Consider the following 12,294-nt stretch of genomic DNA (forward strand, 5'->3'; position numbering starts at 1 on the left):
AATACCAAAGCGCTGCCGAGTTGTTTTTGTGTTCCCAGCTCTCGGGAAAAGCCGCTGGGATTTCTCTACCTGGCCGGCCCCTACCTGCGTCCGAGGGGACCCGACATCCCTTCCGAAAGCTCTGCCAAGCTGCGCAGCGACGGGAGCTGACATTTCTGAGGCAGTTCTGATACCTATCGGAGTTGGGCAGAGGGAAGCGCGACCGGAGGGACGCAGCCATCAGCGACGGCGGCAGGCCCCGTCCGGGGATCTTGGAAACACTGCGGTCCATCATGAAGTTCCAATATAAGGAGGACCATCCCTTTGAGTATCGGAAAAAGGAAGGAGAAAAGATCCGGAAGAAATATCCGGACAGGGTCCCTGTGAGTGTAATGGGAACGGGGAGGGGGAGGGGAAGGCGATTAGCGGGGATCGTGGGGACGAGGGAGTGTGATGGCAGCCCTCAGGCACAGAAGAAGGGTGGCCCCTACGGTTACTGAGCCCTGAACGCCCTTCACTGCAAGGAGAGCCGGTGGAATGGACCTGGTTGCGGAGCTTTTGAAACCCATCTCCCCGGGGCCCGTCATCTTTAGAGCTGACCGCATCTTTAGAGCGGAGCCTACGTTTGAGTGACTCAGCAGGATTCAGAGATGTTCAGATTGGGATGTGTTCAAAATGCGGCCCTTTTGTGAGAGGAGGATCGGGTTGGGACCACACATCTCCCTTTGAGATCGCAGGGAAGTCGTTCTGGAAATCATTTGATGCAGCGAGGTCTGCGCCCCTCGATTTCTGGCCTTAGATGCTTCTCCCTTAAGTTGGCTTTGGCCCTCATAACATTGGGTTTGGGAGGGAAAGGTTCGGAAGCCAGTGGATTCTTCCTTTTATTCCGTAAGAATTAGAAAGAGGCGGGGGGTGGGGTGCGCACCACAAGACAGGCCTGGCCCAGAAAACAAGGTCACGTTCTCTGCGCCACGGCCCGATTGCCTCATAGTTCTTGGCTCCAGGGGCATGTATGGGGGCAGCCAGCCTCGACCCGGTGCTTATTCGATCAGATTGTACCTGGACACAATGCGGAAGGACTGAGGCTGGTTTTTTTGTTTGTTTGGCTTTTTTTTTTTTTTTTTTTCGGTTTTGGAAGCTGATTTATGTGGCTAAAATTAGCGCAGGCAGTGAGGAGGAAAAGAAGAAACATTGAGGTAGCTTTCTGCATCCGGGCGTTTTTTCTATCATCCCCTCCCCCGCCACTTGCCTGGTTTTTCTCCAATGTGGGCTGCGCAGCCTGATTGCAAGGCAGAAGACTTTGAAGTGTGATAGAGCAACCCCCGTTGGGTTTGGGAGATGGAGGCGCATTGTACTTTTTAATTTCAGGCAGGGACATCGGGATAAATATTACATGCTATGTACAGGTAAAGTGATTGTGATAATCTGATATGCCTTCTTGACCTGCAGGTGCTCTTTGGGACTCTTCTCCAAACCTTCCCTAACTTTCGTCGCGTTACAGCTTCTGGAAGCAACTTGGGCCTTATGTCAGCAGTAGAAACCCCTTACGGTCCTTTTCTTACGAGGAAGCAAGACATTAGGGCTGTTCCATTCCCCCAGGAATTGCACACAAGAGTTTTTGGCTCAAAGGGGAAGCTAGCCCTGTCACCCACCCAGTAAAGGATCCTTCACAAATTATTTGTTATGCTCCCTGGACCTTGGATGACTGCTTTAAAAGTTTCCCCCAATTTTGTGGTCATAGCGATCGTACTCTCTTATAATATTTTCAAATGACAACTGACTCTCATTGACTGGTCATGTACTCTGTACCTGGCAATGTGTTACACGCTCTGACTTTATTCTCTTAATCCTCACACGGTTGCGATCGCATTCTACAGAGGAAAGATCTGAAGCACCCAGAGATTAAGTATTCCCGAAGGTTTCCTGTGGCTGGTGTGTGGCAAAGCTGAGATTCTATCTCTGGTTTCTCAACTTCTCGTACAGTTCTATTCAACAGAATTAAGCAAGCATGCCCTGTGTGCCTTGCACTGTTAGGTGTTGGAAATCAAGAAAAAAAACATTGTGGCCCTCACAATCAGAGTCCTAATGATGCCAGAAAGGTAACCCGTGGAGCAAAATGACTACCGTTTTATTCAGAACTCTCTTACAAAGCTCTGTTCCAGTAGCTCTGCCTAAGAGGGACAGGGACAGACTCTGAAATGGCCCTGTTCCTACCTCCAGTTAAAATTCCCATGTATTTCTTCCAAACTGAGCACTTCCCATTTCAATCATTTACGTGCGTTCACCCAGAATATTTCTACTAATCCTCCCTGTTCTTCTCCAGCTCATTGGTGTGAAATGTTTCACCTCTGTGATAATTTGTAAGCTCTTAGAACCATTACTCAGATCTCATGGCTCCTCCAGTTGGGTTTTCACCAGTTTATAGGCCTCCCAGCTGCTCCTTAGGTGCCCAGGCTGTGATTGTCTCTGCAGTTGTGATGCAGGAAGACAAGCTCTGCTTTCTGAGTTGTGAGATTCGATTCTGGTTCTGGGCAGAAGCCTTAATCTTGCTGTTTACAGAAAAGAGGGTTAGGGTAAGTGATTTCTAAAGCCCCTTCTTGCGGAACCGTTGGTGTTACCAAAGCAATCACGTACCCTGACTGCTCACATAACTGAAATAAGGCCCGGCCTTATTTCTTAGCTACCATCCAAAGGAATAGATGTGCTCATGCCTTGAGAGGGCAGGGTTTCTGGAGATCTTAAATTATCTTCATAGCTACAGTGTATCGAAAACCTGCAACATTGTAGGAAATCTTCGGGAACAGATGGTCTGTTTTTTAAAAATTTGTGAAGGGCCCTGTGGAATATCAGGCAGGTTGCACAGAAGAAGAAAAAAAGAAACTGACAACCAGAAAGGAAAAGCATCTAGCCCAGGGCCCATGAGTAGGGTTGGGATTCTTGGAAACCTAGAATCTTTTCTGGTAAGCCCTGGCCTTAGCGATTACCCCTCTTTTTCCTCTCCAGATCCCAGCCTCCTGTCCCGATGTCTTATTTGCAGTCTATTTTATTGTCCTCTTTTTCTGCTCTCGTGCTTTCCATCACTTCTTACTGATGGGAGCTGACAGGTCTCAGGGTTCCTTGGAGAGACAGTGCTAGGCTCCCTCTCTTTCCCTTTGATTTCCTTAGCCTTGTCTTGCCTCCTGTCTGTCCTCATTGTTGGGCCTTCACCGGTCTCTCCCTGAACCTCTTGCTACTTTTTCTTTAAAATTTCTGATTCATGTATTTTTCTTTCCTCCGGTTTCTGTTTTTAAATTTTTTAGTGGAACTGTATCCTTCTGGTACGACCAGATTCTTTTTCTCCAGAAACACAGAATGATGTTTTTCACTATTTTTTTTTAACATTTATTCATTTTTTGAGAGACAGAGAGAAAGCATGAGCAGGGGAGGGGCAGAGAGAGAGAGGGAGTCACAGAATCCGAAGCAGGTTCCAAGCTCTAAGCTGTCAGCCCAGAACCGGACACAGGGCTTGAGCTCACGAGCAGTGAGATCATGACCCGAGCGGAAGTTGGACGCTTAACCGACCGAGTCACCCAGGAGCCCCTGTTTTTCACTATTTTTTAAAAAGTTTATTAATTTTGAGAGTACCGGCAGTGGAAGGACAGAGAGAGAGAGAGAGAGAGAGAGAAAATCCCAAGTAGGCTCCGCCGCATCAGTGCAGAGGCCCATGTGGGGCTCGAACCCATGAGCCTTGAGATCATGACCCAAGCCAAAACCAAGAGTCAGACACTCAACTGACTGAGCCACCCAGGTGTTTTTCACTATTTTAATGTGAAATATTCATTTCATTTAATATTAAATATTTCATTTAATAGCTTCAGGCACCAAGTCCCTCCCTTTAAGTCCATCCTTGTATTTAGAAACAAATCTTCACATATTTGATGGATTACTCAAGTTTATTGTATCAGTACCACGACTGTAAAAGAGGTGTTGGAAAGTTCTCTTCCTTTAAAAGTCACTGGAATACTGTGGCTGAGAGGAGTGACCTTTGATCACACAGTTCCTAGGGATTCTGTTACTTCTACTTCTAGAACTTTTCCGTACTTGCCATATCTTTAGTCAGGAATGATTGTATTTTCTAAAGTAAAAATATAAAGTGATGGCTCTACAATAGATTTTAAATATTTGTAATTTTAATTAAATCATACAACAGATGTAAATACTAAATAGGGGCGCCTGGGTGGCTTAGTCGGTTAGGTGTCCAACTCTTGATAGCGGCTCAGGTCGTGATCTTGAGGTCGTGGAGATTGGGCCCTGTTGGGTTCTGCCCTGGGATTCTCTCCCTCTCTCTCTGCCCTTCACCTGCTCATGAGCCCGCGTGTGTGTGCTCTCTCTCTCTCTCTCTCTCTCAAAATAAATAAATAAGCATTAAAAAATTGTAAATATATTCTTGTAATTACATAAACTTAAATATATTATTTAAATTTCTATTTAAAATTTTATGCATAGAGTCTTTAATTTTTATATATCTTCATTTTTTTCTCTTCATTACAGGACCATGTGATCTTTATAAAATTTGAAGTACTCTAGAAATATTTGATGTGGACGTTGAAAAATCCCGTAAAATAAACAATCAATATTGATAAATGGGTTATTGTAGTGACTTCCTATTACAGGATTTCTTACTATAAGAACTATTTAGTACTTCTTTGGTAGAATAAAACCATGCCTCGAACGTGTTTTTTGGCAGTCCTTCTTGAAAATTTTGACAAAGTATAACACTTAAAGCACATTACCTATACCTTGAATAAATGGCATTCATAGGAAAGAATAAAACTAATAGTTACTCAGGGCCATCTGAGGGATGAGCAGTCCTCTCACTGCTCTTATTAAATACCAGGAAGTATAGATCCTGTGCCTGACAGGTAACGTGTAATCACTTAAAATCAAGGTTCTCTAGGGGCGCCTGGGTGGTGCAGTCGGTTAAGCGTCCGACCTCAGCCAGGTCACGATCTCACGGTCCGGGAGTTCGAGCCCCGCGTCAGGCTCTGGGCTGATGGCTCAGAGCCTGGAGCCTGTTTCCGATTCTGTGTCTCCCTCTCTCTCTGCCCCTCCCCCGTTCATGCTCTGTCTCTCTCTGTCCCAAAAATAAACGTTGGAAAAAAAAAAATTAAAAAAAAAAAATCAAGGTTCTCTTTACTTTCCATCACGTGCCTCTATTCTCTTCTTACTGTAGTAAAATGAACTATAACCTCACTGAGGAAGCCCACGCCCCCATAGGTTTTTGTAAGAGGTAAGGGGGAATAAGAAATGGGAACGTTTTAATGGGTCTAGACAAACTCACTTCAAATAGGAGAACTGTAGGATGTGGAAGAAAAAAGACTAGATTCTGTTCTTTCTTCTCTCCTCCCCACCAGGTGATTGTGGAGAAGGCTCCTAAGGCCAGGGTGCCCGATCTGGACAAGAGGAAGTACCTAGTGCCCTCTGACCTCACCGGTAATGCCTTTTCCCTCTCCACATGCTCCTTTCCCATGGCCTTTTTGGTCCCGCGTGCATGCCTGAGATTGTGGGGTTGAGAGAGGGTAGAGTTGAAGAAGGCGGGTGGGATTCTCCAGATAGTTGGGGAACTCAAACAGGAGTCATTGCTGGTTCCCTTACGCATGTCCCGTCACGTGTCTTGTGTGATTTGGACACAGCAGAAGGCACGACATTGAAAGCAAAGACCAGATGCCTCTCACTTAAACCACTTACATTCAGCTTTGTTCTTGTGCTATTCCATTTATTCCAAAAGGAAAATCAGAGGGAAGATCACATTTTAGAGAGTCTCAGCTGAAGACTTGGTCTCTTCCAGCTACGGTTTTTGGTAATACGTTGTGTAGACACTGGGATTACAAAGAATGTATTAATTCTTCACCCTAATGATCCTTAATGGAAGAACCAGTGGATCCGGGAAACACTGGGAACATTTTGTAGGTGCATTTGCCAGCCTTCTAGAACTTTTTCGGTATGTTTAATAGAAGGTACAGCATTGAACCCCACTTGTTACCCCAACTTTGGGATGAGTGATCATACTGAGATTACTGGAGTCCAGTAGACCTCTCCCCCAGCACTGGTTTGTCATAGGGTGCAACTGGGATAGAAGTGTGTTTCAGATTCCGGTTAGACAATGATAGACTATTTCAGTCTAGATGCACATAGCATTCCCTGAAAGTCGTCCTCCGGCTTTGAATGAAGATGCTGACATTACTTCTGAAATCAAGTAAAGCATCTGGAATTGAGTAAAGAGGAGAAGGGTTTTGAATAAGCTTCTCTGTGACCTGTCAGGGAATATGGAGGCTCCTTCGAGTTGCGCTTTCTATTTCTAAAGCTGTAGGACAGTATTTGGTTCTGCTGAGATTTGATCTAAATCTGGTACTTAAAGGGAACCGGTGCAGAATTTTTTTTTTTTCCCTGGGAATTACCTTTCTCGTAATCCCTTATTTTCCCTAATTGCCTTCTTTCCTTCTTCCTTTATCTAGTTGGCCAGTTCTACTTCTTAATCCGGAAGAGGATCCACCTGAGGCCTGAGGACGCCTTATTCTTCTTTGTCAACAACACTATCCCTCCCACCAGCGCCACCATGGGCCAGCTGTATGAGGTAAGCGTCCCGGTCACAACAATACTGTGCAGTCTGCTGTTTTCTAGCCTTTGTTCCAGTGTCCGCTGATAACACACCCGGGAAGTGGGGCAAGAGGTGTTACTTACCTGTATCGCCTTACACACAGCGGTGTAAGGCACTGGGAGATTCGATGTCACTTGTCCTTTAGGGATTGAGCAGCCTACTAGATTCATTGTCGTTGAATTCTCAGTTTTGCCTTATTCTGGTGTGGTCGTCTTGGATTGTCTCGATTGAAACCGCAAGCAATGGTTTCTGATTGCAAATTCCAAGTGAAATTCAAAATTCTAAGGCCAAGCCTTTAAATCGATTCATTCGTCTTAACAGACAAACTCGGTTGGAGGGAACAATTTATGTGATTCCGTTTGCTTGAATTGGTAAAGTGTCAGAATCTAATGAGAAACCTGTAGAAAAACACTGTCCTGCTGTATCACCCAGTTATGTACCTGTATTCCTTAAATGATTTCATATGGTACTGCCTCCTTTCTGTGCTCGGTTAGCGAGTTGTGTAAACTCCAACAATCTCTTAATCTCATTTTTATCCTGGAGCATATATTCCCTGTTAGCGTATATTCTGGTGTATGTATATTTTTGTATCTGTGTTTCCCTGGCTAGAGTAAGCTTTCTTAAGGGTCGTGTTCTTATCCCGATACTTCTACGTGTCGATGCTCTCCCTGAAGGCTTTTTGTGAACTCAAACGCCAAATTCCAGTCACTTTCGTTTGTTCTTTATTCTTCTTTTCGTGGAGTCTGACGACGCCTCCCGTACCTCCCTTACCAGGGTGTGTGAGGCTCAGAATTCTAAGTAACGAACGTGATGTTTTCCAACAGTCCTCTTGTCTCTTCCCTCAGGACAACCATGAGGAAGACTATTTTCTGTACGTGGCCTACAGTGACGAGAGTGTCTATGGGAAGTGAGTGGCGGAAGCCGGCAGATGGGAGCACGCGGACTCGGGGGTAGGGGGAGGGGCGTGTGTGGGACTTGGGGAAGGAGAGGGAGGGCTCCCACGGTGGAGGAGACAGAAGGGGAAGACCTCTGGAAACACTACACCACACACACCGTCATCGTATTTTCACATGCCCAATTGATATTTTTTCGCTGCTTCCTCGGCCCAGGGGGAAAGCATGTCAGGACAGAGCTGTTGGCTTGGCTTGGATAGAAGAACGGAGATGATTTAATTTTCACATTTCGGAATAAACTTTCGTGTCACCTCACAGAAGAGGCAGGAGGCGGGCAAGTTGGGGCCAGAGATGATTGGGGACCACCAGTGACTTCCTGCTCTCCCTCCTCTTTGGGCAGAGGTTCTATTTTTGACACTTGCACAAGATAGGTAGAGAAAGGGGCTGCGGATGTTTTAGGACTTCTGGTAGTAGGTCATTCCTAGGGACCAAAAGAGACCCATTGTAGTTAAAACATTGTGACCCTGATCTCCCGTCTCCACACCTCCCCCATCCCAGTCGTTATCCCACAGGGTGCTGATAGACATGGGGCAGACATTTAGATGGCACGTTCTCACCATTGGAAAACGGGGGCCAGCCATGAGGGACGTTATGGTTATGAATATGGTTTCGATAGCATTAAACTGGAATTGACGAAGTTGGGCATCTCTGTCTAACCTGCTCTCTCTCTGGTGCCCCTTATCCCATACCTACCTTGGACATTAATGAGCCACAACCATTTCCAGTTACGGGCTAGAACCACTCCTTCAGCGTCTCCCAAACTTGGCTCCACGTATAGGGGACAGAGTTGTCTTTAGGATGGAAGGGGCAGGTATGAGGTGAGACCGATGGGCCACACCTCCCACTCAGCCAGGATTCTTGCTCCCTTGTTGCTGTCCCTTTAGTCCCATGCACACCGAAATGCTAAGTGATGGCTAGCTGCTTCCTTACTTTGGTTTTCATTGACTGCAGCTGCTAGTTAGGAAAGTTTGAGGGGATGATTTAGTAATTCATGGGGATTCTATTGATTCTGAGTATTTTCACTTTGGGGATTATATGGGTGGGGGTGGGGAGCAGGAGTGGCACCCAGTCATGACATTTCAGTTCATCTCTGCTAATGCAAAGGGTCCTTCCTGTGGGTGAAATCTGTATCAGTTCTGTCAGCTGCAGATTCTTGTGTAATGAAGTTTATGCTGTCAGGCCAAGGAAATAAAATAATTGCATACCTTGAAAACCAACCACGAGTTCAGAAATGTTGCTTTTATTGAGTGTGTATTAGAATAGATGGCGTGTGGTCTGTGAGCAGGAAAGTCTGAGTGAGGGCGGGTGCTGGAAATGAATGCTCCCAGGGGCGCCTGCGTGGGTCCGTCGGTTGAGCTTCTGACTTCTGCTCAGCTCATGATCTCCCGGTTCGTGGGTTCGAGCCCCACATCACGCTCTGCGCTGACAGCTCAGAGCCTGGAGCCTGCTGCAGATTCTGGGTTTCGCTCTCTCTCTGCCCCTCCTCCACTCGCTTTCTCTCTTTCTGTCTCTCTCAAAATGAATAAACGTTAAAAACATTAAAAAAAAAAAATGAGTGCTTGCACAGGGCCACGCATAGACAGGTTTGCTCAGCTTTCCAGGGACCGTGAGTTACTGTTCCACGGCAGTTGTGGTGGCCAGCGATGCGGGCTGCATCGGTGACCGTGTGCATGATTTTCTCCCCTGCAGGTAACTGCGGTGTTAGTGCTTTACGTGTCTCCCAAAGCTGATGCTGGCACGCCGCCTGCGTGAGAATAGAGGCGGTCGGGGTGTGCTTATTAAAAATGCAGATGTCTAGGCCTTGTCCCAGATTTCGCTGACTCAGAAGCTCCGCGTAGGCGTCTGTGTTGTTAATCAGCCCCTCGTGATTCTGTGGCACACCGATGGAGAGGCTTGCTCTCTGTACCTCGTTTTGTTCTAAGTCCCAACCAAACCCATTCTCTCTCTGTCTCCAAATCATGTCTACCTCTGTTGACTTTAAAAAAAAATTTTTTTTAATGTTTATTTATTTTTGAGACAGCGACCGAGGGGGAGAGGGGCAGAGAGAGAGAGAGAGGGAAACCCAGAATCAAGCAGGCTCCAGGCTCTGAGCTGTCAGCACACAGCCCAACGCAGGGCTTGAACTCACAAACCGTGAGATCGTGACCTGGGCTGAAGTCAGATGCGTACCCAACTGAGCCACCCAGGCGCCCCTACACCTGTAGACTTTTATGGGTTGTATTGCAGCCACCAGAAAGGAAATGGAAGTAGGTGGTTACAAAAGGTCCATGGCAGGATTCCACCCACCCCCAAGCCATACCTGGTGTATTGATTGAGAAAGTTAAGTCTGGATTGACAGGAAACGAAGAAGGCCAACCCAGCAAGCACAGTTATGTAGGGAATTATGGAAAGCTCTAAGGAATTTTTATTTTGACATCGGAGCCTTAAAAACGGACACCTGTCACTACTGACAGAAAAATATCAGGGTGGTGTTTGTGATCAAGTCAAATGGCGGCTAATACTTGATTTAACACACAACCTGTATTTTGAAATTAATAGACTGAACCCACTATCTAGGAATGAGATTAGGTGAGTGTTTAAAAACATTTTTTTAACGTTTATTTTTGAGGTAAAGAAATAGAGCATGAGCGAGGGAGGGTCGGAGAGAGAGAGAAGCAGAACTCGTGCTGTCAGCACAGACCCTGACGAGGTGCTGGAACAAACCGTGAGATCATGACCTGAGCCAAAGTCAGACACTTAACCGACTGAGCCACCCAGGCGCCCCTAAGGTGAATGCTTAAAAGCAAGGAAATACGTGTCAGACCCCAGTTCCCCATACCCATTGGGAATAGTCCATTGGGAATAGTTCCTGTACTGCAGGAAACTCGGGCCATTGCTAAACCAAAGTAGTAGTTAAGTTTGGAGGTTCTTCCGGAGGTGGCCTTTTAGTTCAGTCTGTTTACCTGGATATGCCTGGTGGAAGATATTTGGGACATTACATACCATTAAAAAAAATTTTTTTTTTTAATGTTTATTTTTGAGAGAGACAGAGTGCAAGCAGGCGAGGGTCAGAGAGAGAGGGAGACACAAAATCTGAAACAGGCTCCAGGCTCCGAGCTGTCAGCACAGAGCCCGACGCGGGGCTCGAACTCCTGAACCGCGAGATCGTGACCTGAGCTGAAATCGGACGCTTAACTGACTGAGCCACCCAGGCGCCCCCATTACATACCATTTTGGACCAACCCTCTGATTTTATAGTTCCGTAAAGTTGAATCGTAGCTAGGTTCAGAGGCGTTGTAGTGCCGTGATTGGGTGTGATGCTGTTTCCCGAAGAGTATCTCTCAAGGTGCCTCCAGTGTTTCCCTGCCAGCAAAGCTTTAAAGCTGCTCTGGGCCCCTCAGGCTGTCCTGTCGGTCTTGAACTGAAAACAGTTCAGGAAATGTCTTCTCATTACCCTTGGCCTCCTGTCCCAGGTAAGATTGACTTACCCTGATGCTTTTTTTCTGGAGACCAAGGTTGAATGGTGTGTCAAAAAGCCCATTCTTCCCTTGGAGACCAGGATGGCGTTAGCATCAGAGACGAGGGAGTCCTTTGCTTTTGCCCTGTGTTTTGGAAGATCTCAAATCCTAGCATGTCCGGTGAGCCGCGCCGTGGGTTTTGCAAGGATAGCCCTGATTTACGTGCATCGTCCTGATTTATTAATGGTTTCTTACTTCACTGTTGCAGGTTTCCCAGTGGACAAAATATACAGTCAATTCTCCTTATACAAAGAAAAAAAAAAAAAAAAAAAAAGAAAAGAAAAAAAAATGGAGGTTTATTCTCCCCGTCACCAGATAATGTCTGTGCCATCCAGGTACAGCATGACCCAGTACAGCTCTTACCCTGTGTGGGTAGCAACTAGAAAAACAAAAAACACCACTTCTGAGTGGCAGACTGCACTGCTTCATAGCACCCCCCCCCCCCCCCCCCCCGTAGGGCAGAATTGTTTTTTTTTTCCCCTTTGCTGTAGTGAACAGATTCTTCACTTCTGGAAAATAAACAAGCCGAGCAGTTGATTCCATCCAGTGTTGGCGAAACTTGTTTTTGTTTTTCAATAAAATTTATTTTTTTAGTGTTTATTTTTGAGAGCGGGAGAGAGAGTGCGAGTGGGGGAGGGGCAGAGAGAGAGGGAGACAGAGGATCTGAAGTGGGCTTGGAGCTAACAGCAGAGAGCCCAGGGTGGGGCTCGAACATGCGAACCGCGAGATCAGGACCTGAGCCGGAACCGGAGGCTCAACCGACTGAGCCACCCAGGCGCCTCGACGCTATGAAACTTAATATGCTATTCGTGTTTTCTTTTGAATATTTATTACTCTGACAGTTCTGCGCAGGCTCCAAGCCTTCCTTTTTTTTTTTTTTTTTTTTTTTCCCCCTTCTCCTGCATAAAACCACAAATTGTTTTCCGAAACTGGCCTCGGGTGGCTCTGAGCCCCGGGTTGTCACTTCAGTGTAACCCTGAGTAACTCAGCTGTGCCTAGCCCTTGTGTGCTACCCACCTCCTCACCCGCCTTGCTGTCTTACCTGGAGATTACTGTGTTAGGTCTGCAGTTTGGTCACCTGTAGCCTGTGGCACGCTCCCTTGCGGCTGACTCAGCGCTCTGGAACTTTCTCAGCTCTTTGGATACATGCTCCAAAAAAAAAAAAAAAAAAAAAAAAAAAACCCAAACCCCAGAAACACAAACATAGGCGTCCCTGTCTCAAAAGCTG

The 12,294-nt window shown here is 46.4% G+C and overlaps 1 protein-coding gene across 1 annotated transcript; it reads left to right on the forward strand.

Moving 5' to 3' along the window:
• Positions 1 to 8,786, forward strand: GABARAPL1 (GABA type A receptor associated protein like 1). The gene is made up of 4 exons (XM_030321684.1): positions 1 to 362; positions 5,373 to 5,451; positions 6,474 to 6,592; positions 7,462 to 8,786. The coding sequence occupies exons 1-4, from the start codon at positions 273 to 275 to the stop codon at positions 7,525 to 7,527; spliced, it is 354 nt and encodes a 117-aa protein (XP_030177544.1). The 5' UTR covers positions 1 to 272; the 3' UTR covers positions 7,528 to 8,786.
• Positions 8,787 to 12,294: the final 3,508 nt, after the last annotated feature.

This window comes from Lynx canadensis, chromosome B4 (genome assembly GCF_007474595.2).
Source record: "Lynx canadensis isolate LIC74 chromosome B4, mLynCan4.pri.v2, whole genome shotgun sequence".
NCBI classification, from domain to species: domain Eukaryota; kingdom Metazoa; phylum Chordata; class Mammalia; order Carnivora; family Felidae; genus Lynx; species Lynx canadensis.